The following is a 25,445-nucleotide window of genomic DNA, read 5'->3' as shown; positions in this document are numbered from 1 at the left end:
AAATTATTAACCTTTCAGGTAACAGCCGTTTTATTTGCAACAACCAAACTCAGGTGACTTTCATCCACGTAAACCACAGCTAGGTTGCATTCTATTGCTATGGCTTTTGATGGGAGACTATTGGCCGTGTTAGCCAAGACAACAGACCAAACTGGCTGGAAAAGGTCAAAAGCATTTACTTCTCATCTCCTACGAGAATTTATCCCACAGTAATGTCACGTTAGTTTTGTAACTGCGGTTCCGAGTCGCTTTTTCTTCATAGAAACTGGAGATAAACGGTAACATTGCCGAGAAAGAAACAACTGGCGAGCTAGCGTTACATACGTCTTCACAAGAAGGTACTATTAACATAAATCCAACTACAAGCTCATCCCATTATACACATAACAATACGCAACACTGTATACCGCTCATTAAAAACTACATCTGAAAATAAGGCAACAATAAATAATGTAAATGAGTGCAAAAACTCACCGTCTTTGCTCACTGGGACTAAAAGGGAAAACAAACAAGCCGCGCAGCGCTCAACGGAAGCGTTTAAATTTGCCACTTGTTTGAACCAGCCAATCACAAACGTTGTATTCGCCAACTTGTCACTTATTGGCTTATGCAATGTAAAACGTATTACGTAACCACGTAATCACGAAAGTTAAAATCTGCGTGATTTTGTACAATGTGTGTAATTTGTGCTCCAGTCCACACAAGAATATTGAATATACGTTGTTATTTTTTAGAGCTACACACCCACAAGTTGTTAAATTCAAACTGAATCATCCAAAAGTACAAATGTTTAATATGTCGCTTTCTTTTCGTTCGCTTAAAGATCGTTAAATAGGCAGACGCTTTTTCTTCCCCCAAACCTTTCTGTCTTATAAACAGTGTAAATGGGTACGTTCACCAGCTAAGGAAAAACTGATGGAACAAAAAAATAAATAAGTAAAAAACATCAGCAAACGTTGCACTTACATATCATGATGTCAGTATATGATAACACATACAGATAAACACACACAACTAAATTATGAAATAATGAAATGCAGGACTGATTTTGTTGTTAGCTCTGCGACAGACTAGCGACCTGTCCAGGGTGTACCCTGCCTCTCGCCCAAAGACAGCTGGGATAGGCTCCAGCGCCCCCGAGTGTGAAAACGATAAGTGGAAGCGAATGGGTGGATGGATGGATGGTTTTGTTCCTTCCTATTTGTCTTATGACCAAGACGTTTTCCAAAAGTAATGCATGTTCTTTTCAATTTAGTCCTCATCAAAATAACAATATGCAACACTATATACAGTTTATTAAATAAATGAAATATTTCATCACACATACATCTTAACAGTCCTACTGAGTATCTTCCTAGAAAGTTTGCTACAACCATTCACTGTCACAACCTTTCTGGCAGATAGGACTCACACAAGACTCCAAGCTAGAAGTAGCTTATTTGCAGGATAACAAGGGGAGCAATGATACAGGCTTGGGTCTCCAAAAGCAGACAAATCACAGTTCCTCCTCTCTATAGAATGATTCCTTACCAGACATCAGCCCACCAGTCAACTGTCTCCAAACAGAAAAAAGTCTATCACGCTATAAATAATGCATCAATTAGCCTTTTTCTTATTAATTCATTTAAGGTTATTTATTTGAGGTAAGCACCGACGATCACTGATGATCAATAAACCAATAGGATTGTCTCTTTTTTTAAATGGGTTTGCTGTGGGGATGGTCTGTGCTCAGGCTAAATAATCAGTAACTCCCCTCAGAGTTACTGTTACTGTTACAAAGGAAACAGCTGATTCTTCTCTCACCCCAACCGGTCGCAGCAGATGGCCCCGCCCCTCCCTGAGCCTGGTTCTGCCGGAGGTTTCTTCCTGTTAAAAGGGAGTTTTTCCTTCCCACTGTCGCCAAAGTGCTTGCTCATAGGGGGTCATATGATTGTTGGGTTTTTCTCTGTACCTATGAAGCGCCTTGAGGCGACTTTTGTTGTGATTTGGCGCTATATAAATAACATTGAATTGAATTGAATTGAATTTTATTATTGTAATACTGTTAACATCATCATGTTCTTAAATGTAGTAAAGTGAAATAAACACGAGGTGACATTTTATTTATGTCATAGTATATTTCTAAGAGTGTAGCAGATAAAAACACTGACAGCTGCAGAGGTCGTGTCTGGTGTGTTGAACATGGAACAGGAAGTGCTGATCTGAAATCTGGTCAGAATGAATCCAGGTGAAGGTGTGTCACAGGTTGGACTGACTGACAGCGTAGCATGGGAGGACTAACATCCACTGTGAGTGCAGATAATATAAAGTGTGTGCTGTAGTTGTAGTGCTGACCATCCTCACATCAACAGTTTAATGTTGTTAAATTACAAGCACAGATCAGCGCAGACACACCTGCATTGTTCTTCAGTGTTGTAGCGTCACCAGTTAAACTTGCATGCTGTTTAATGTCTAAAACAAAGTGTCAGCGACTGATGTGCCATGTTGGAAACAACAAGCACAGAATTACATATTTCCTGGTTTGTAAGTAGCAGCTCCTGAAAAGCAAGTCTACTGCACATCTGTTTGACCAACACCAGTTAATGTGAAACACCGGGACACACAACAGTACTGCTGATGTTTGTTAGAATGTTTAAGGTAAGGATTCAAATTTAGGTGCATTTTAAGGGTCAGTCAGTGAGGTTCAGCTGCTGTGAGACCCCAAGTGGCAAAAATAATGCCATCATTTGGCAGCACTGTTGATTTAGGTGGAGAAAAATGTGTCTCGCACCGATATGAAACGTGTGCGGAAGAGGGTGAAGTCATCCAGAGGAGAAGAAACTGATGCACAGAGTGTCTGAGATGACACATCAGTCATTCTTTAAAATTCTGTCTTTGTGCGAAATGTTCTCTTAACTTTATGGAAAGCATTATGTTTTATAATAATCACACACACACACACACACACACACACACACACACAAAGTGTACATCAAAAATGTTAAAACATGTGCTTTAAGTGTATAGTCCTAATTAAATGCTGTTAATTTGAATCTAGTATGTGACCTTGAAACGATTACTTAGTCAGATTACTAAAACGATGTTTTGGTTTGTTTTTCAGCTGGAGTCTGTGAGCCAGGAGAACTGGAACTGGCATCACTATCAACATTTGGGCGCTTTACTGGAATGGGCTGGATTTTGAGTCCAGAAGGCCCTCGTGTAATTTGATATTTACTTTGACGCATGGTAAAAATTAAACAATATATAAACTCTTGTAAAATACAAGACATCAGACTGTCTGTCTCCATTTTCTCCACTTTAATTTTAAATATATTTTGTATACTCTATACTCGACTTTGTCTACTGTATGTGGTCAAAACTGCTTGGTCCCATTAAAACCTTTGCTGAGTCACATTGTATTTGTTTTTCCTTTTGCTTTAAATCTAGACTCTGCCAGCCAAGATATTTGATGGAGTGCTGAGCAACTCTGGGTTTGCATTCTTTATTTAACACTCTGCTTGGCCAGTACAACCTAACAGAAGGATTTAAAGTAAGCTGTTAGTAACAAGTGATCAGTGCAGACTAAGTGATATTTTAACCCCCAAGTATGTGACTTCATGATCCAAAGGCCAAGCAGCTGTACACTGACTGCACTGGTGTAGTTATCAAGAAGAGGGGACTGTTTTAATCTGACAGTGGCTTGTATGGCAGTTCTCCAGATGGGACAGTCTCTGATAACTGCATCATTGAGAAACTACAGAGCCCCTCTGATGACATGGTCCAAAAAATAAATAAATTGTGGCCACAAAATACTACTTCGTGGGCACGAAATGGGTATAACGTGCCCACGAAATACTTATTTAACGTGCGCACGAAATGCTAATTTGTGGGCACGAAACACTTGACTGATAACCGTGATCCTTCCCAAACCCTTGCAGTTGGTTGACAATAAAATCTATCCCGGTGTCCAGGTTGTACTTATGTCTGTAAAGCAACTGGGCTCTCAATATCCTGTTTAAACGTCTCTCCGTAATAATGGTTCCTTGCAGTGCCAGGCTTTTCAAAATGTATTTGTAGCTCATTCCCAGCCTAAAATAAAACTCAATCATACTGTCTCTGTCCATGGTGTATAGGTTTAGCCTATTCTTATGCTTATGTCTCTACGCAGTTGTCCAGGAATTGTATCAATATGATGTGCGCACGTTATCTATTTCGTTGCCACAAATGCGTAATTCGTTGCCACGTTGTACCCAATTCGTGGCCACAAATAAGTATTTCGTGGGCACGTTATACTATTTCAAGGGCACGAAATACTATTTTGTGGCCACAGTTTATTTATTTTTTGGACCATGTCATCAGAGGGGCTCCGTAAGAAACTGATTCAAATCAGTTCATTCAAAAGTTATTACCTTCAGCTTTTTAAGAAGTGCAGACTTTTAAAATGACTAATATTGTATAGTCGTTTAATAAAAAACAGCACAAAAAATTATGCTGATTCATGAAAATTTTAGAATACTTCTCCCCTCAAAGTTTTGTGTATTTTCCACAAATTGACCACTGGAAAATGGACAGATTGTCAGGTTAAATGTGTGATATTGACAAAATTCCACAATTCCTATTAAATGTGACATCAGCCAGCAATGTGACAACCAATCCCTATGTTAATAATTCCTGAATATTGTATGTGTATGTTGTTGTTTTAAAGTGGGAAAAATTATTTTCCAAATAGGATATGGGATAAATAAACTATTTCTCATCATCATCATCATCAGAACAACAGACTGACAGAGCAACCAGCTTTGTTCCTGTGCTGCTACAGACACGACAATGACTGAGGTGCAAACCTCCTTGCAGCTTTAATTAAATTATGATGATTCAGCATTTAGCCGCTGGCCTGGCCTTTCTTTTATTCTTTCGTGTTGTTTACTATTTTCAGTATGATTATTCAGCATGTGTGGCTGTTTGAGAGTAATTATGAAAACAGTATAGTCTTCACATACTCACAGTCTTGACTTTTAGTGCCCTGACTCACTTGAAAAAAACATTCATATGTGCTCTCCAGAATTTTGACTTGTGTGGGTAATGCACAGGGTAATATATCTGCAACACGGGCTATCAGCGGTGACCCTTCAGTATATTGAATCAATAACATAGAACTTCAGAAACAATAAAGGGGATGCTGTGGGTGTCAGCCAACCTTGTTTCATATAATTTAATAGAGAAAGCGCCAACTGCGCTCTAAACACGAGCACTCCGTTAGATTCAGCACTCATTCCAGCAGAAGTTTGCACCTCACAAAACGTATGATGCCTTTTCTATGGCCTGCTTTAACAACGTGCTAACCTTATTTACAGCGCCAACTGCGCTCTAAACACGAACATCCCTGGGAGGCTGTACTCAGGGGCACAACCTTTCAGGCTCTCGGTTAGGGCTAAACAAAATATGGAGACTTTTCATAATATGCTATTTTGGTTGGCTAAGTTGCCGTTCACTCATGACTTCAACGTATCCTATTGGCTGAAAGTATGTGATTTGGCCGGGACAATCCTCGTAGCGCTTTCGGGGGCGGGACTGTTAGTTCTGACAGGAAAACTAAAGAAAGGCGAATATCTCGCAGGAAAAAGGTAAAACTGATTGCTCAGAATATTCCTTTGCTTTTTTTTTTTTTTTTTTCTTTTTTAAATTTCTAGCGTTGCAGCTGGTATCAAGTAATATGCTTCCTTCTCTAAAGTGTGTGTGTTTAGGTCGACAAGAGGCCAGCTATCATGAAGAAGTAAGCAAAGTTAGCAAGCTAATGATTAGCTTCCTTAGACGAAATGGAAACTGCAGCTAGGTAGAAGTTAGCCGACACTCCCGTGACCTAAAGAGGTCAACGGGCTACTTCAGAACTGAGGAAACATTAGCGTGCCAAGTTTTATGTAACTTCATTTCACCAGCGTTGAGCTGAGTTACAAGTGCCCCCTCCATTGGAGGCAAGTATCATTAAGGAAGTGAAGTTCTAAAGCAACATAATATTACAAAATCCCCAGATCACCGAGGCTTAAACTCTCAGGAGTGTATAATTGTGAACTATATCGTTAATGGTTCGTATAGGTATTTACAGAAAGACTAATCGTTTATAGTATAACTGGAAAGTTAGTTAGGAGATCGATGTACTCAAAATATGTCTGCCTTTACTGAACTGCGTTTGAGCGGACGTCTGAACCTTCAGGAAATAGTGATGTCACAGAAATACATCCTGAAATTACTGCTTTGGATAAAGAAGAGTCACAGCGCTTGAATGGGTTTATCAAGACAATTTAAAATCCAAATTGTGGCATTTGTGAGCCAAAGTATTTATATTGGGTGCCATATTTAGTCAAAAGGACAGAAACTTGGTCTTAACTATCATAACTGTACTTTATTGTGTAGTGATGTGTTCAGTGTTGGTTAAATGTTTTATTGCCACACACCCCAAAAATACTACAAGAAGTTTAATTTTTGACAGGATTGTCATATGTAATAAAAACATGTCCACTAATGCTTTTAGCAAAATTCATATTTATTAATGTAAGAGATTAGTTCAATAGATTCATTTTTCTAAAAAGGCAGCTTGGTCCAAAATAACTTGGAAAGTTGAAAAATAAAATTTAGCTTTTAATAATTTCAATTATCAAGGGAAAAAAATAACCCAAACTACCTGGCCCTGTGGGGAAAAAGTTATTGGCCCCCTTGAGTTGAATTCAGTTGCACTCACCACCGAGGCCTGATTACTGTCAGACCAGTTAAATCAAGAAATCGCTTAAATACAACCTGTGTCACAATGTGAAGTAGGCTAAAAGATCTCAAAAAGTAACAAACCGTGCCAAAGTCTAAAGAAACTCAAAAAGAGTTGAGAAACAAAGTAACTGAAATCTGTCTGGAGATGGGTACAAAGCCATTTTTAAGGTTTTGGGACTCCAGGGCACCACAGTGAGAGCTATTACCCACAAATGAAGAACACTTGGAACAGTGGTGAACTTCTCAAAATTGACGATGGGCGTAATCATGCACAGACTGATTTGCACGTTTACAACACAGAAGAAGTCCAAACATGGACGAACTAATTTCCCCCCAAAATTAGGGCTGTCAGCCCTAACGTGGTCATCACGATTAACGCGATTAAAATTTTGAATGGGCTCAACCCATCTGGAGCGCAGAATGAGCAGACTTTGGACAAACTGCCGAAATGTGTTGACAGAGACATTTCAGGAATTTTGATTCAGTCTGCACTCCAGATGGGTTATTTGTTAATCCCGTTAGTCGTGATGATGGCGCGTTAACACTGACAGCACTAAAAAAAATATAAAGTCGCCAATTTGGCATTTCTATGGCTTTAAATCAGATGACAGAGGTAAACTTAAGGATGTAACCAAAGCGGTGTGTCACTTGTGTGTCCCACTATGGTGGGAGCAAAGTACTCAAACACGGCTAACTTACATGAGCATGTACGTGTCCACCATCGGGCTAAGTATGCTAGGCTATCACCAGCTTCTACAGCTCCATCAACAAGCATCTGGGTGCACTCTGAGGAGGGGGCATTTGCTCGCAGATGAAAGAGGGTGCTGTTAAAACAGCGCTATTATTATTATTATTTTTTTTTTTTCTGTTGACTGCTTCTATTAGCTCCATCATTATTAGCAAACTTACTCATGGGCAAATAAATAAATAAATAAATACTCTTGGAAGCTAGCTGCCCAAAGTAAGTAACATCCAAGCCATCAATACATATGGCCAACCATTCATCTAATGCCCATCTCCACTAGTAAGGTAGCCACAGTAGAAGATATGTCACTGATAACAAGAACAGTACATGCAGGCCTTCACCTGAAGTCGAGCACTTCGAGCCTCTGCGAGAAATGGAAACAGGCAAGGTAAGGATTAGTAAGTGTCAGAACTGCAATCCTTGATGAAACACAACGCATCCGCAAATACATCAGGAAGATGACCTCCTGAGTTTAGCTGCTCCAAGAATGCCTAAGACAGCTGAAGATGGAGAGTGATGAGGAAGAGGAAGTATGGATGACTGAGCCCCTGTGTGGGCTGTACCATTGACAGATGAAGGAAGTGAATGACATCAATGACATTTTCTTTCCAAGCTCTTTAGACTACCAGTTCCTAGAAGAGGCCGGCCTACAGGACAGCACAGATGCTGTGATCATGCCACGTGCTGCTATGGATCTAAGCACCAGATCATAGAGGCGGCTGTCACAGCTGACAGGACCCAAGTTACAAACTGTGCAAAGGGACCCTGGAAACTGTGAAACGCATAGTACCAGGATCAAAGCTGGTGAGTGTTGTTCCTGGAATCTGCTGGATTCCAGGAACAACATCTGAGACCTCTTTCCAGGAGAAGAGAGCAGTCCTAGGAACAGCTAAGATACAGAACGCATAATAGCAGGATGTCAAGTTGGGACTGGTATTGGTGATTCTTCAATATGCCTCCTGTCTGGAAAAACTAGTCACATGCATTGTTCAGGTGTGATTTGGGCCATTCTTCAAATTCTGTGGTGGTCCTTGGCTCCTGGGCGACGCTTCTGATAAGTCTTTTCCTGCAGGGAACCATCCGATCCACAAAGGATTGGATGGTTCCCAACATCTGGGAAGAATTTCATGTCAGTAGCGCCTTTACAAATATATTCGCTTAGAAAACATGTTCGATACTTATTTTACCTGCTGTATTTAAAAACTAGTCCACCTACCTAGATACAACAAACTTCTATTTTTTTTAACAAACCTGTGTTGTGCCTAATTTAGGGAAAATATGATTCAACACCACTTTTCTCCGTTGGACTTGGATAAACTTTTCTTCCATGTTTTCATTCATTGTGTGGTTGAACTTCATGCAGCTGTACACTTTTTTTTTTTTGTTTTTGTTGGTGTTGCAAACATGCATCACAACGCACGGTTTTCAAAGCTCAACTGTTGAGGATTGACCATGACATGTGTGAGTACTCGCACTCTGCTCTGCAGGAAACCGTTATTTTGCAGCACAAGCAATAGAAAAGAATGTGTTTCAGAGTGTGTGAACAGGCCTATTGGCTTTAAATGTTTTACAAATCCCTGCATTCCATTTTGAGGCTCTCTGATACAGTTGTGTCTGGTTTAGTAACAGAGGGGACATGAATAATGTCCTCATCAGGCACTGCACCTGCAAAGACAGGAAATAACCACAACTGACAAAAGCTAGAACTGCTTTGCCTAACGTTCAAAATAAGCTGTGATGAAACATTACAGTTGAAGTTATTTTGTGATTGGTGAGAAATGTGCACACATTTTAGGGACCTTACTTCAGCTCTGTCCAAGCACACATTTTTTTTTTCTTCTTAGTTTTACGTAGTATTTTCACACCTTTTCATATTTCTTATTTCACTGATGTTGTGTTTTCACAAGAGCTCAAACCACTCGCCCTATCAAGTTTGTCTTTGGCAATAAACCTGTGTGTTAATTTAAATCTCTAACTTGGCTGATGGATTCTATACTTTGACTTTTTTCAGATGGCGGCAATCAGAAAGAAACTGGTGATAGTCGGTGATGGAGCCTGTGGCAAGACTTGCCTCCTCATAGTGTTCAGCAAGGATCAGTTCCCTGAGGTCTACGTGCCTACAGTGTTTGAAAACTACGTGGCAGATATTGAGGTGGATGGTAAACAGGTAAGCTGTTCATTCTAACAATAAATGTCAAATTGTTTCATATTTATTGTAGTACAGTAGCATAGCAGTGTGTGTGCTATGTGTGAGGCTAAGAGTGTTAGGACAGGACTCTTTCTGTAGCTCTCCATAAGTGCTCCTTGGCTCTTTGACAGCTCTTCTGATAATTCTTTTCACTCTTCTGTCTGAAGTCTTGTGGGGAGCATCGGGTCGTGGCTCGTTGATGTTCTGCCCCAACAGTACTTACTGGATCCTTCAGTAGTTTAGAAATTCTCCTGTAACCTGTTCCATCAGTATGGTTCCAAAGATCTAAGAGAGCCTATTTCACATTATTATACATAATTTATGGACATCAGTGGTTTGACTTGTTTGCATGGGTGGATTGGATGGTTACCAACATCTGGTGAGAATTTCATGTCAAAGACAACTTAAGAAATATATTTGCTTAGAAACTTGGTGACATGTTCAATACTTTTTTTACCTGCAGTATGCAAAGTGTTAAGGCCAGTCAAACTTCGATACAAGAGCAATGAATATATGTTCAGCGTAAAGAGGCACATGACAAACTAACCACCTTCTATTACAGTTTTAAATCTCTGTTTATATGTAACTGTACATACTCGTGATTTCAAACTGAATTTCTGTTATTATTGTATCTCACCTGCAGTATCTGTGCGGCTCACGCTTTGGATTCACTGATTAAGCAAAACATGATCTGGAGCTGGGTCATAATTGTACAGCTTAGCAAGAAAACAAACAAAAATGAATCCATTTCCCTCCCAGTTGTAAAACTGGAGCGAGATCTGTCCATCCAAAGTGTCTATGAATGGAAAATCAAAAAAATTGTCGATGTGTTACTCAGTATAGAAATTACTTGTAGATCACATTAATCTTGAGGGAATGTCTGCCTCATCAAACAAGGATCTTGGGGGCAGATGTCACCTAGAGGTTGGTGGGTTGTGCTGCTCTTTTCCTCTCTCCTTTCTCCCTCTTAAGTTTGTCTGCACCTTCATCAGTCGAGTGCTCATGCCCTCGATTTTAGGACTCTGTGTAAGCTAGAACGCTAATCAATGATTTACACCTCACACACTTACATACATGCCTGAATGGCTTCCATCACCTGTCTTCATAGCATGCTGTTACATGGTAAAAATGGGCCTGTGTTTGATGACCCTAAGCAGAATCGGTGTGTGTAGTAGGAGTTAACTATAGTCCCTCCCCTGCAGGTGGAGCTGGCCTTGTGGGACACAGCAGGTCAGGAGGACTATGACCGACTGAGGCCTCTGTCATATCCAGACACAGATGTCATCCTCATGTGCTTTTCCATTGACAGCCCTGACAGTTTAGGTGAGCCTGTTGCTGTTTGTTTCATAAAAAAAAAAAGGAAAAATCTTTTATACCTGCTGCATGTTTACCTTGTACACATTGTACTTGATGCAGAGAATATTCCGGAGAAGTGGACTCCAGAAGTGAAGCACTTCTGTCCCAATGTGCCCATTATTCTTGTGGGAAACAAGAAAGACCTGCGAAATGATGAGCACACACGCCGAGAGTTGGCTAAAATGAAACAGGTCAGTGATGGCATGGACTCATACAGTTTCATATTAATCCCACCACACAAATACTAACATAACTAATGACAAAAATGTCCATAACTTTTGTCTGTCAGCCTTTAGTCTACTACAGTTTCCACTAACATTCATTAGGTTTTTTTTATAGGGCTGCAGCCACTGATAATGAAGAGAAATATATTTACTAACTTTTGTTTTTGACATAAACTACAAGTGAAAAGTTTGGACACAGCTTCTCATTCAATGGTTTTTCTTTATTTTCATGACTGTTTACATTGATGCCTTTAATGAGAATCTACAAAACTATGAATGAACCACATGTGGAAATAACTCAAAACATGTTTGATATTTCAGATTGTTCTAAATATCCCCCCTTTGCTTTGATTACTGCTTTGCACACTCTTGCCATTCTCTCCATGAGCTTCATGAGGTCGACACCTGAAATGGTTTCCAACAGTATTGAAGGAGTTCCCAGAGATGCTGAGCACCTGTTGCCCCTTTGCCTTCACTCTGCGCTCCATCTCATCCCAAACCATCTCCACTGGGTTTAGGTCAGGTGACTGTGGAGGCCAGGCCATCTGGTGCAGCACTCCATCACTCTCCTTCTTGGTCAGATAGCCCTGACACAGCCTGGAGGGTTTGGGGTCATTGTGCTGTTGAAAAATCAATGATGGGATGGCATGTTGCTGCAGGATGCTGTGGTAGCCATGATGCTTCAGTGTGGCTTCAGTTTTGAATAAATCCCCAACAGTGTCACCAGCAAAGCCCCCCCACACCATCACACCTCCTCCTCCATGCTTCACAGTGGAAACCCTGCATGTAGACACCATCAGTTCACCTTTGTGGAACCAAACATCTCAGATTTGGACTCATCAGACCAAAGCACAGATTTCCACTGGCCTAATGTCCATTCTTTGTGTTTCTTGGCCCAAACAAATCTCTTCTGCTTGTTGCTTTTCCTCAGTCGTGGTTTCTTAGCAGCTATTTGACCATAAAGGCCTGATTCACACAGTCTCCTCTGAACAGCTGATGTAGAGATGTGTCTGCTACTGGAGCTCTGTGTGGCATCTATCTGGGCTCTAATCTGAGCTGCTGTGAACTTGTGATTTCTGAGGCTGGTGACTCAGATGAATGTATCCTCAGCAGCAGAGGCGACTCTTGGTCTTCCTTTCCTGGGGCGTCCTCATGTGAGACAGTTTTGTTGTAGTGATGTTTTTGCAACAGCACTCGGGGACACATTCAAAGTTTTCCAGACTGACTGACCTTCAGTTCTTACAGTAATGACGGCCTGTTGTTTCTCTTTACTTAGCTGATTGGTTGTTGCCATAATATGAATTCTAACAGTTGTCAAACATGGCTGTCAGCTGTGTACCAACCTGACTTCTGCACAACACACCTGATGGTCCCAGCCCCATTAAGAAGGCAAGAAACTCCACAAATGAACCCTGACAGGCACACCTGTGAAGGGAAACCATGTCAGGTGACGACATCATGAGGCTCACTGAGAGAAGGCCGAGGGTTTGCAGCGCTGTCAACAAAGCAAAGGGCGGCTACTTTGAGGAATCTATGATATAAAACATATTTACAGTTATTTATCATTTTTTATTTGCTACATCATTCCAGATACAGTTCCAATCAAAAGTTAAAAACCACTTGAAAAATGGCAAAAAATCATATTTTGCATGTTTGGATCTTAACAAGGTTCCAAGTAGAAATTCAACATGCAACATGAAGAAATGGGACTGAGACAAAACATTTTTTGAGCATGCAATTTATTGAAAACAACGCTTAAACTGAAACACGCAGTTTTACAGCTGATGGAAAGTTTAGGACCACACCTCAAAAAATCCGTAAACCCCCCAAAACAGAAATTAAAGTTACAAACATGAATTCAGTAATGAGTAGCTCCACTGTTATTGTTGATCATATCAAAAATTCGTTGCTTGATTAAACTTAAGACAGGCTTGTACATATGGCGTACTGTGGTGCTTGATACATTTACAGTACAGAGTTCAGATCGGGAGTGTCTGTAATTGATTGATCTGTGTGCTAAATGTGCTCACAGCCAATCTGTGGGAGGGATCAAAGACTTACTCCACTCAACGACATGCAAATCAACATTACTTTTATGTAATGTTTTTATTTCTGGACCTTTGGTTACTCTTAGTACTCTCCATTAAAATTAATCTACCATAAACATTAGAGTGTGTTCATTTCTTGTAAGTGAGCAAACGTATTTAAATCCCACAGAGGATCAAATAATGATTTCACTTCTTCTTTTTCATTGGATTGAGCTGGTTTTCCTTCATGGTTTTGTTCTTCCCAAACAGGAACCTGTGAAGTCAGAGGAGGCGAGAGAAATGGCCAACCGGATCAATGCCTTTGGTTACTTGGAGTGCTCAGCCAAGACGAAGGATGGTGTGAGGGAGGTGTTTGAGATGGCCACCAGGGCGGCGCTACAGGCTAAGAAACGAGGCAGAAAGAGTGGCTGCCTTCTGCTATAGAGCGTCAAGTTACACAGGTTAGGGAGGACAGGAGGAAAGGATCCTTGCCAACAAAAACATTCCTCCTGTTTCTATTTGTCACCATGCTGTGCAGAATTGAATGGGGCCTTTTCAGGAATAAGGGAGAAAAGTCAAACTAGGTCAAAAGGGGAGTGTAAGCATTCATGTCCAAGGTTACACAAAAGCCTTTAATATGTAATCATATCTTTGGATTCATCAAACCTAAAATCAAGAGAACATGGAAAGAAGGAACCATCTCTCTTAAAGAGGTGCGTTGGATTTCCAGACCTATGAACACAGTTAAGTGGTCTCCGTTATTCTAAATTGCAGCCTGATGGTCTGTACATGAGACCATCTCTAGAACAGATTCATCCCAGGTGTTCAGTACATTCACAGCTATATACCATATGAACAAGTTTCTGGAGGACTTGGCTTATGGTGTTTCTTTGAGTTTAACACCCTATTAGTCTGTACTTTTGTCATTTCCTTTATTTCTCTGCAAAGACCAACCAACTCTATACGGACCTGATTTCCTCCTGTATGATGATGGAGTAACCTGTCGCTGCAGGTTCATATTCAAAATCCACACTACCGCTCAAAAGTACGAGTCACCAAATGTCAAATTAAATAATTCAATAAAAATCACACTTTTATTCTTTAAATGAATCCTAAAGTGAGTAGAAAACATATTATTGATATTAAAAAGGTTAGAAATAATGATTTTTGCAAAAATAATTGAGTTTTTCCAGCATTCTACCATCAGTTTGCTGACATTTTAGTTCATTCTTCCAGAAGCTCCCAGTTTAATGTGGGTGAGAGTGGACTGAGACCCAATGACTGTGCTGGGCTCTCAGCTGCTTCTGTATAGTTTAGTAATTCTATGGCTCACTGTGCTGTTGCAGTCAGTCGGCATCCAGAGGATCAGATGTGGTCCTAAATTTCCCAGAATTTCCCACTTTATCCCAAAGACCCCCAAAACTTTTACATGTTGCCACTTGACAGGGGGCGAGCACACCTCCACCACCCTTCAGTCTTTGTCTCTGAAATATTCATTTTGACCCAAATACCTCTAAGTTAGGTTTATCTGTTTATAAAACTTTCTCCCTGACCTCCTCTGTCCAACATCTACGTTCTTTTTCCCCCCACTTTATTTCTAGAGCACTTTAAAAACAACATGACCGCTGACCAAAGTGCTGTACAGAAAATAAGAGAACAAAAGACTAAATCAGTAAAAATACATACAAAGGATAAGATGATGTCAACTCTCACTTAAAAGCCAAGGAGAAAATGTGTGTTTTTAAACGGGTTTTAAAAACAGTGAGGGATGGAGCCTGCCTGACCTCCAGAGGCAGGTCATCCCACATTTTGGGAGCGAAAGCTGCAAAAGCTCGGTCTCCTCTGGATTTATAAAAGCACCTGGTTAGCTGATGTAAGAGCATGTGACAGCATGTAAGGGTGAAGCAGCTCAGGGGCAAAACTATTAAGAGACTTAAAAACAAAATAATTTTTAAATGGATTCAAAACAGCAGACTCATGTTTTTGGCCTGTTGCTCAGTTGGGCTGTTTTATAAAGGGAATAATATTGTGTACAATGTTCTGGGCAGTTTCCTGCATGCAATAGCGTTCACTGTCATAGCAGATTATGGTTGAACACACAAAGGATGATGTTTCAGTTACTCAGCTAAAGGTTTAAAAGTGTAATTAATTAACCATCTAACATGATAAACTTGAATTAGTAACAACATGCCAGTGGAACACTGTGCTAAGAATTGGCCTTTCTACTCCAATACAGGTATTCCAATAAAATTACAGCAATACATTACATTAGTTGTGCATGATGTAGCCATGGACTCTGGTTCATTTCTGATTTTTTTTGTTTTTGTTTTTCAAAATAAAAGTCTGTGCTTGTCTTTCAAAACAAGGACTTTCTGCGTGATGCCAAACCTTGTGTGTAAGATTAAATTACCAGTGTTTTGTACAACTTTTCAAAATTAGATTGCTTGATTTTGTTTTTTAAGTCATTAAACTGATGTGGACTGTCTAACACTGTATGTAGTTGGCTATAGAAGCGTTAACAAAGGCAAATGATCCTGAACAGAGTTTTTGTTAACTGTCAGATATTAAAGAGGCCTTGGTGTACCTCTGACAGAGAGGAGTGCATGTTTATAGAAGAAAGGATTGTGTTCGAGTCAAGCAGTTCCAGTTTTAATGCGACACCTCCATGTTTCTGATCTGGCCTTGTTCACCTGCTGTCTTGAAGAATTCAGTATAATGTACAATTTCTACAACACTAATTCCATCAGTGCTACAGTTAGACTGTAACTAGAAGGCTTTCTAGCCTGCACACACCTGGTAAAGGACAGTGTTTCTCTTCTAATATCTTTGTGTTGGACTGATGGAATTAGGGCTCTGGAAATTTACACTATACTCCTTTAAAGCATGTTGTGAGGCTAGTATGCAGCTCATTATTTAAGTACAAGTTTGAACATTTATAGTGTACCTATATGTTTTCTTTTTCTTTCCTGCTCTGCATTCCATTGTATGCTATTTTAACTATGGGATATTCCATCAGCTTACTTTTGTATTATTTGCACATAGCTTCAAATGTCTGTGTCGTATAAAAACACACAATGTCCAAATTCTGAAATGCAAGGATCTTCTATAGGATTGGTTATTTGTAAGCAAAATATTCTTTTATATCCAGTAGTCTTTTGTAAAGTTTTCTAAAGGAAATACATTTGAGAACGACCAAATCTGCTGTGTGTGTCACTTCTCATGTGTTTTGTCCCCTTACCCACTTAAAGTGCCCAAGTTATGGTTTGTTCAAGATGGTGAGGTTGAGTCTGTGAAGATGTTCATGTGTCTGCAAATTCTTTTTTTTGTAGTGTATCTGCAGACTTCACAAACTCAACTTCCACATTTTTTCCAGTTCCTCCCTCAGCCCTTGGTATATCTACAGCTATATATATGTAAATAGATGAATGACCAAGCCCCCCCCCCATTATGTGGGCTCTGGTGGCTCTGTTTTCGCCTTTTGACAGTACAGAGGAACATATTCCCATCGATGCTAAAACCTCATCAACAGCCAAGTATAATCCCCACTTCATATTGCAAACATTCAGCTGTTATAATATTCAAGTATTACAGATAAGCAATAACTCTAGCTTTTACCTTACAAAGGAAAAAAAAAAAAGGGCCAAAGTGTAATTACCGGCCAACACTTGGCAGACTTAGGACGTAAGTGGGTGTGAGCCCCACATTTAAGGGCTTGAGATGCACAGAGGCTGGAGAAGGTTATGAAAGCCATTCTAAAAACCTGACAGTTTAGCAGTTCAACAGATAAAATGACTGTTGCTGTTTTTTGCAAGAACAATGCACTGCACATCAAACCTCATCCCAACAGTGAAATATGGTGGAGGAAGCACGTTTTAGGATCGAAGCCTGATCTCTTCAGCCTCAAATATATCCCATTGTGGACACAGACAAGTGGAGACTCTGAGTAGTGATGACTTTAAAGTCTGAATAATTACAAAATTCACACCACTTGGACCTGAGCAGACACTAGTGGGCATGTAAGTGGAAGTACATCTGAGGCTTTACAGTCATTAAAGGAACAATAAATTGAATCAGTGAGTCTGATTATTTGCACTGGATCTGGGGAGCGATTCACGAGTTGAATCTTAGGACAGTTTGATGAAATAACAAATTACCCAAAGCATGAATGTAAATTAATATCAGAATTGTTCAAAGAAAAATCAGGGAGTCCTGCGCTTAACTCACATGAGGTGGTGTAGCATGATGCAATGATATTGTATGATCAAGATATTCCATAACTGTTGATGAAGAGACGCCTCGCAGAAGGACTGGTCCAAAGTTGTTCTTCGTTATTGTGCAAGTGTCACGAGCAATGATGAAGGCTGGTCCAGTGAACACTGTTAACATTTTACAACAGCACCAATAAATAAAAATGAACTCGCAAGTTCCACTTTATTGCTTTGAGGAGTCTCAAAACATTCTTTTTTGGAGTGTTATATATGTATATTGTAGTATATATATCACTGTGTAAACAGAGATTAGTTTTTCAGCAGTACCAAACACAGCTCCAGGCTCTGTCGGGTTTATGTGACCAGTGATGGAGTGCTGGATCCCACAAGCCACCCACCTACACAGCAAATATCCATGTGTGCGTTACTCTAATCAGGTTGCTTATCTTAGCTTTGAGCTCTACATACTCAAAAGAATAACATATATTTTTGTTCTCTACATTTTTATGCTATACATAAATTTAGTTAGAAAAACACAAAAACAACTTATTGTGATCTTTGACTACAACCCAAAGCCCAAACAGCAGCCCTCAGTTAAAAGAGTATCTTCTTACCAAAAATTAAATCCTGTCGAAGAATGCAGTATCTAAGGAGATGACCAGATTTGAATCAGGTATGATTACGGCATTTAATGGGTGGAACTGCAGAAACTGAAATTGCACTTTGTACTTAAAAGGTCTTACTATGACTATAAATATAGGAACATAGTTACTCTGAGGTCTGTATGACACCTGCAAAGTGTTGTGCAGGATAACTCCTACATGTCATTCTCAGATCCAGCACTCATGTGGTTCAGCCATCCTCTGAACCTGCTGTTATCAGGCTGAGCCCACTGAACAAAACTGCATGAAAAACACCTGTGAAATGTAACAACTCACTATATTTAATATTAACATGATGTACAACAAAGTGTATGACTTTTGTTTAGAGTGTTTCTGAAGATTAGTTCACATTTTTGTGATGTTTCTTGCAACTGTAAATGTGAACAACAACGTTGTGCCTCAGACACAGTGAGTTTAATCTTCATCTTCTTTCTATAATATCTGGTGGAGTCCTGTCACAAAGTCCTGATAGTATGGCTCTGAAATGACAACAAAGAGAGAACTAAGGCAGTGAGCCGGTTTTTTAAATGTGGACATTTTGCAAACACCCACAAACCTGTGTCAGGGTCAATGTACGAGTGTCTTATGAGGAAGTCCAAGACTACCATGGCAGAGTTGGGTTTGAAGTCATCAGTGGCCAGCAGTTCCTTCACCTGAAACAAGACGCTATATTTTATATCTTTGTGTCATCAACCCATGCAGTACTGGCTCCTAGAAGCTGAATTCCCAAATTATAGTATGAGAAAAACACCAACCTTATCTATGGGGAGGAGGTAAAACTCCTGCACCTCTCCATCCCCTATTCTGGGCTTGAACTCCAAAGGAAGTTCCAAATCAAAGACAAACTGGCTTTCTGGAAACACACCCTCTTCATCCTCATATGTGTAGCTTGAAAATAAAATAAGCAAAAGCAGCTAAAGTGTCTCTTTGAAAATCCAATGATGTAACTAACTGTTTCATAAAGCAATGATTCTCCAGAACAGTTTTAACAGAATTGTGTTTGTTCTGCTTGTTACAGCAACACGATCGAGCTGCTGAGAGGTTCTAAGCAGGTGCACATGGTTGAAGATAACAGATCTGTAGATCAAAATCAAACAATCAACAATCAAAACTACAATGTAGAAATTTAAAAAGATATTGCAAATAAAAATAGTTCTGGTTTTACAGACAGAAGCTGTCTGATGGCTTTCTGTGGTACATCACAGTGGGATGAACCTTTTGCACAGTGCCTCCAGTTACTGTCCAGCAACTCATATACTGATAAAAAGAAAAAACTCAACTTCCACATTTTTTCCAGTTCCTCCCTCAGCCCTTAGTATATCTACAGCTATATATATGTAAATAAATGAATGACCAAGCCCCCTCCCCCATTATGTGGGCTCTGGTGGCTCTGTTTTCGCCTTTTAATCTGTTACTGTGTAATCACTGTTAGTTGGAGTCTTTTCGGGAGATATGTCAGTAAGATAAAGTGTAGGCTACCCTTAGCGTTGTTCTTTAACCCCTCTTTTTCTTAGCAGTGTGTCAAGCTCACCTTACTGTTGCAACTGGACGAGCCCTCTTAGCTATGGCTGCTGGAACACAGGCTTCCTCCTGACACTCTTTGACCAGAGTGTGTTTGATGCCAACACCAGCAGCCAGCCCACCTGCTGCCTTCGAGGATACAAGCAATACACTGAAGAAACTGAAGTGGAATAGCTTGACATGAGATGCTGCACCAATGCTTTGATCACACTATGGCAGTATGTCAGTGTTTCAGTCTATTCTTACCATGTTATCCAGGAGCCCAGGGTACGTCTGCTTGGTGTGGGAGCGTCGTGCCAACCACATGCAAACCTCCTGACGGTCACTGACAGTGTAGCCATTGATATGAACTCCATACCGCTTCACCCCAAAGAGACCTGCAGTGTAGCAGCATGGTCTGCTCATACAGCTCAAACACAGGTGTAATATAAAAGCCTGAGACGATGCTCCAAAACCTACTTGTAGCTGCTCTTTCCATCCACATCAAAGGGCAGTCTGCAAATCTGGGCATTACACTGTATTTCTGAAAGAACAGATGTTTTAGTTTTATAAGTGAGAACATGTAAGTTGATTTATACTTGAACATTTTTTCACACCTTCCACCTATATTTAAGACAGTGAAACTATCTTGCTTTGCCCTTTTCATTCCACCTGCTTATAACCATTCAGAGACGTAAACAAGCAGCACTGAACCCAAAGCCAAAATGTAATGCAATTTGGTTAGCATGGTGGTTAGGACTCTTGCCACACAGCAAGATGCTGCTGGGTTTGACTCCACCATCTGGCCAGGGCTTTTCTTTATGAAGTTTGCATGTTCTCCTTGTGTCTTCATGGGTTCTCTCCAGGTTCTCCGGCTTCCTCCACCAGTCAAAGACATGCAGTTAGTGGGATTATGTAAATGGATGGATGCGTACATTTTCATTGCTATAAAGCCTAGGTATATTCATCTTTACATCAACAAGTTATGGCATGTCTCAAAGCCATAAAGGGCTGGATGTTGTGTAATTTTCTTCTCCTAAAGTCGGATCAAACTGATGTTTTTGTACTTGGCCTTAAACCCCCAGAAGCAGGGTTTTTAATCAAATACTACTAAGGCATTGCCTTTGCCTTCATTAACACTGTGAGAAATCTTGGAGCTACTTTGACCAGCACTTTAATAAAATATGTGGGACTGCTCTCTTTCATTTGCACAATATTGCAAAAAATTAGAAACATAATTTCTCAGAGTGACGTTGAAAAGTGTGTTCATGTTTATTAATTCTAGGCTGGACTATTATACTTTATTATTATCTGAGTAATCTAAACACTCCTTAAAAACTTTGAGTCAATCCAGAATGCTACAGGGAGAGTACTGATAGGAAATATAAATAGAGATCATAATAACCCATACCCAAGTAACCCATACAGCATGATAATGGTTTGCATTGCAGTTCTCCCTGCCAAGGGTGGCACAACCAGTTCTTAGGTTTAGAGGACAAATAAACCTCTTTTCCACTAGTACCTGCTCATCTTGAGTCAACTTAACTAGACTCAACTTGGTTTAGGTCGTTTTCCAATATAACTGATTACCATATCAATATGTCCACACTGTGGGAGTTAGCTAGCTGGGAAAACCTCTTACCAGCTCGCATCAGGAACATTGGTGTGGTAGCTATTACATCCTTGGAGACTCAGCTTGTCCCTTTCAAGGCTGGTTCTTGAAACCATTCCATGACACTGGACATTAAAAAAATCATTTGAGCATGGTTGGTTATTGAAAATCCTTTCGGCAGACTGAAGGGAAGGTGCTGTTGCCTTCCCAGTCATGTCCCTACAAATGTACTCCTGTTTAACGTCACTATGAATTTTGACAATAAAGTTGTGTTCCGTCTCCATCTTTGTTTCTAAGTTCTATTTTTGCTGGTGACCAAGATTCAGTGACACAAATTAAATGTTAAAAGATAAATTTAACTTGTTTATGTTAAATCCTACTAAACACTAACAGAGTTATAGGAAAAACCGACACCAGTATGGCACAGAGTTTCTTGATATACTGTTGCTATGACTAAAGTGTGCAGTATCTTCTGCATATCCAAGACTATAGTGTTTTTTGTGATGACTACCTGGTGAAGAAGATTATTTCTTTTGGTTACTTTTTATTAAAAAAGGGGCCGTCACTGCACCAAAACTTCACTGATAATTGTTTGGTTCGTACTCTTTTCTTACTGGTGTTGTAACAGACAAAATAGAAAATCACATACTCAATGGTCACTAAATTCTTTATTCTAGTCAGCAGCAAAAGCCAAACGATTTAAAATGTACAAAATGAAGGCTGAAAAATGAAACTATACACATTTATTGCATTCATGATGTAAAGATACTGGTGACTGCCAGTGCTACCCCCTCAGCCTCCTACTGGGCACACCTAGGGTACCAATTTCAAAATCCTAAATTCTTGAGTTATTGCTTTCACAAGACTTTCAGAAAAATTGACCTCTGACCTTTCAAGCCGAGGTCACTGAGATTTAAACTTGTCCCAGATTTTTAGTAGTCACACCTACGGTATCAAGTTGAACGTCCTACGTGACTTCCTTCTTGAGTTATCACATTTACAAAATTAGGAGTGCATGCTGCCCGCTCGCCAACAGAGTGACGACAATACCGCATCAGCCTTTCACAGCTGAGGGGTAAAAATGTCACTCGCACTGGCAACTCATTGCCTGCACAAGCTCATCCAGTACAAAGAGGAATGCATGGATTAAGGTAGCACTCTAATCGCTTCCTCTGAAAGATGGCTTCTTGCTCCATTGCCTTACATCTCTCACTGAGAAGCAAATCGATTGTGCTGTTCATGGTGGGCCAGATTCAGGACACTGAGCCTGCATCTCTTCAAGTACACTTGTCAGGTCTGGTTTGGTGTGCGTCCTCTTCCTCTTGCAAAAGGCAGAAATGGGAGATGGTTAATGAAATCCAGTTTAAAAACAATATTAGGCCAATAAACGTATAACAAATATTTTGTTCTTGGAAGTGACTACTTAAAATACAGCAAGCGCCAAATAAAAGTATGGAGTTTGAGTTGATAGTTATCTAGGTAATTGTCTGCATATAGGAGACAATGGCATTACTTTTAAAATATCCTTGTTAGTTCAAAGTGAGCTTACCACCAATGGGATAATTAGCATAAAAGATGCATAAACCCATAAAGAACTCACCAACCTCATTATGGTTTCCAACGATGCTGTAGCTGAGTCGGGCCCAATCTTCCTCTTGTTGCTCGCCGGTCAGTGCATTGTCCATTTGATTGAACCGTTTCCAGTCGACCCACTCTGACTGTGGTGGTCCTTGATGGTCCTGCAATCGCTTTTATATTCTATAGGTTTTTGTTGAAATTGCTTTAACGTCCTCTGGTACCCCTGAGCAGCCACCAGGCTCAGAGATCTCCTGGTACACCTCATTTCAGGTTGTTCTGCCTGGTTCCTGCCATCATCAGCCACCAAGACCAAATAAATATGCATATCATGATTGGTCCAAGGTGTTGGTATTTGCGTAGACACTTCCCCAAAAATGGCGGGTCCGAATTTTGTGAATGACTTGCTTTTATGAGACACTGAGTTAGTGGTTCCCAAACTTTTTTTGCTAGGTTCCACTTTGCTTTACAAGAACATCTTTGCACAGCCTGCAGGCTCTTTAGATCAATGAACAGTTCCTCCTCGTATGTGCTAAAGTCAGCAGGCCTGTTCATCATATTTTATAGTCTTTGGCTTGGAAGGAAGTTGGTTTAGCGATGCTTCATCTTCTGCTTTCCATTTGTGTGGGAGCCTTGTCAAAAACTGTGCACTATGCTGGCAGTGTGCAAGCATTCGGGGCGCGCCCCCACGCACTTTGGGAACCACAGCAATGAGTGATGTCACTGACTGGCCAATTGGTGGAATGCAGTCTACCGACATCACATTTTTGGGTCGACTCTGCTCACTTGGAATCCCAGCAGATAGTAAAAAGTACCTGGAATCAGGTACTACTACCTAATGGAAAACCCAAAAAACCGAGTCAAGCCAAGTGGAGCCAAGTAGGTATTAGTGGAACAGAAACATTACTTTTTCACTTAGGGCTCGGCAGATTAAAACAAATAATAAGAAAGGTGGCAAAAATGTTTTCACAGCAGTGTTTATTGTATAGCATAGGCTGAATCAAAACACACTGTATAGCTGGTATTGGACTCACATCATTTGCTAAGAGACAAAGATGATTAAGTTAAAAGGTAAAAAACAAAGCATTATAATGGACCCGTCTGGTTTGGATCATGCCACACTATATGAACACAAGTACTGTGCTTACACATATCAAAGCTGTTCAGCCATGGAAACAATGCCATGAAGCTCCTGGTGCAGTTTTTGCGCCAATGTTAATTTCCACGAGATTTGGACTTGGCTAAGCAGAGCTTTGGCAATTTATATGCCAGTGGGTGTAACTTAATCTGAGTTGCCACAAAGTTACTTCTTCTAATAATACTACGTGTTGTAGATTGTGAATAATCTTGGAGGGAAGAAACTTCACAAGCAAGACTGTTGCAAAACTGGCACAAAGTTTCTGTGTCCAATACAAGACCCGGCCCCATATTTGAGCACGCACAAATAAAAAACTTTATATTGCAAAAGATGACTAGTGACAATTTCTGAATGGTATACAGCTATATTTCACTAGAATGCAAAATAAAGCATCCAAAACACAATAAATTCTTAGTAACAAAATGAAGAAAATACTTTTTTCATTCATTCACTTTCATGTTGAATTTAAAAAATAGGACAAATTGTATCACAGAACAGTTGACAGTCTAATCCACCCACAACGCCAGAGGTTTGTGGGAACCCTTCAGTTCTTTAATTGAACCGTTCTGTTTGCATTCTTTGTGGAAACACTACTTCCTCTATATTTACCCGAGGTTGTGCGTGTACTTGAGTCTCAGATGTTGCAGTGAGGACACACTTGCAAAGTTGAAATGTTTTAGTAAACTCTGACTTTGGCACAGGGCTGTCGGAGGCTCAGGCTTGGTTTTACAACTCGTGATACAGTTGGTCACGCGTAAAGAGTATGTAATGCTTACAGTGAAAATCCACACAAAGACACAACTGTAAACGCTGACGTTTGACTTGCGTGCCTCACCTCATCTCTCCATCCTTTAAGGCAGGTTAAAGAGGGCTCCTGTCTGAGAGCTTGCACTACATGACTCACAGCCTCTGATCTCTTCTCGTACGAGTCCAGGCTGTGGCAGAGGGTCACTGCACCCTGGTGTGGCGGACTGAACACGTCTGGATAGCGCGCTAAAAGCGAAGCTACGTGAGGAGGTATCCAGCCGACCTGGGCTCCTTCAATCTCAAAACGAAAGCAGCTTGAACGACGTGAACCTGTGGAGACAAAGTTAGACGTGGTTACTTCTCAAACTGCCTTCATCCGTTGCATCCTTTCTCTTGCTGCCACCCGCATACCTGGTAAATAAAAGTTATTCATTTTACGGAGGAGCTGGAGTATGTTTTCTGCCCAAGAGCAACTAGCCATTTTAAATGTCACTAAAAAACTGCATATAAGTCAGCTGCTAGCTATTGGCACTGCAGCCACTCTACTGCGCATGCTCACGAGACAACTGCTGTAGAGAGATTTGTCCCTGGGATCTGCTTGTCAGGCAGCACTTCCTCTGACCCGCTGGATAACGGGACCGTTAACAATAAAAACTGACGGCAACACAAAGGTCACTGCAGTAAAGATTCTTATTTTATTTGTATTTTTTGCCCATTCACACCTC

At 40.3% G+C, this 25,445-nt stretch overlaps 2 protein-coding genes across 2 annotated transcripts; one reads left to right on the top strand and one right to left on the bottom strand.

Moving 5' to 3' along the window:
* Positions 1 to 5,467: 5,467 nt before the first annotated feature.
* Positions 5,468 to 16,475, top strand: rhoaa (ras homolog gene family, member Aa). The gene is made up of 5 exons (XM_003454244.4): positions 5,468 to 5,603; positions 9,495 to 9,650; positions 10,874 to 10,994; positions 11,088 to 11,218; positions 13,549 to 16,475. The coding sequence occupies exons 2-5, from the start codon at positions 9,495 to 9,497 to the stop codon at positions 13,720 to 13,722; spliced, it is 582 nt and encodes a 193-aa protein (XP_003454292.1). The 5' UTR covers positions 5,468 to 5,603; the 3' UTR covers positions 13,723 to 16,475.
* On the bottom strand, positions 15,823 to 25,333 carry tpk2 (thiamin pyrophosphokinase 2). Its single transcript, XM_003454273.5, has 8 exons — positions 25,132 to 25,333; positions 24,809 to 25,050; positions 20,129 to 20,192; positions 19,916 to 20,046; positions 19,680 to 19,798; positions 18,904 to 19,036; positions 18,705 to 18,801; positions 15,823 to 18,627 (listed from the first exon to the last, which is right to left on the bottom strand). Exons 1-8 carry the CDS (start codon positions 25,199 to 25,201, stop codon positions 18,581 to 18,583), a joined length of 903 nt encoding a protein of 300 aa, XP_003454321.1. The 5' UTR covers positions 25,202 to 25,333; the 3' UTR covers positions 15,823 to 18,580.
* Between the last annotated feature and the right edge of the window lie 112 nt (positions 25,334 to 25,445).

This window comes from Oreochromis niloticus, linkage group LG20, assembly GCF_001858045.2.
Source record: "Oreochromis niloticus isolate F11D_XX linkage group LG20, O_niloticus_UMD_NMBU, whole genome shotgun sequence".
In the NCBI taxonomy this organism is placed as follows: Eukaryota; Metazoa; Chordata; class Actinopteri; order Cichliformes; family Cichlidae; genus Oreochromis; species Oreochromis niloticus.
This window is presented reverse-complemented; position numbering and strand designations above follow the sequence as displayed.

What these genes read in the sequence shown, in the direction of transcription:
- tpk2 (XM_003454273.5), bottom strand. Translation starts at nt 25,201, where the DNA reads ATGGCTAGTTGCTCTTGGGCAGAAAACATACTCCAGCTCCTCCGTAAA. An exon ending in GAATAACTTTTATTTACCAG is followed by an intron (nt 25,051 to 25,131) that starts GTATGCGGGTGG and finishes TTGTCTCCACAG; the next exon opens with GTTCACGTCGTTCAAGCTGC. An exon ending in ACCTCCTCCCCATAGATAAG is followed by an intron (nt 18,802 to 18,903) that starts GTTGGTGTTTTT and finishes GTCTTGTTTCAG; the next exon opens with GTGAAGGAACTGCTGGCCAC.
- rhoaa (XM_003454244.4), top strand. Translation starts at nt 9,495, where the DNA reads ATGGCGGCAATCAGAAAGAAACTGGTGATAGTCGGTGATGGAGCCTGT. An exon ending in TTGAGGTGGATGGTAAACAG is followed by an intron (nt 9,651 to 10,873) that starts GTAAGCTGTTCA and finishes CCTCCCCTGCAG; the next exon opens with GTGGAGCTGGCCTTGTGGGA. An exon ending in AGTTGGCTAAAATGAAACAG is followed by an intron (nt 11,219 to 13,548) that starts GTCAGTGATGGC and finishes CTTCCCAAACAG; the next exon opens with GAACCTGTGAAGTCAGAGGA.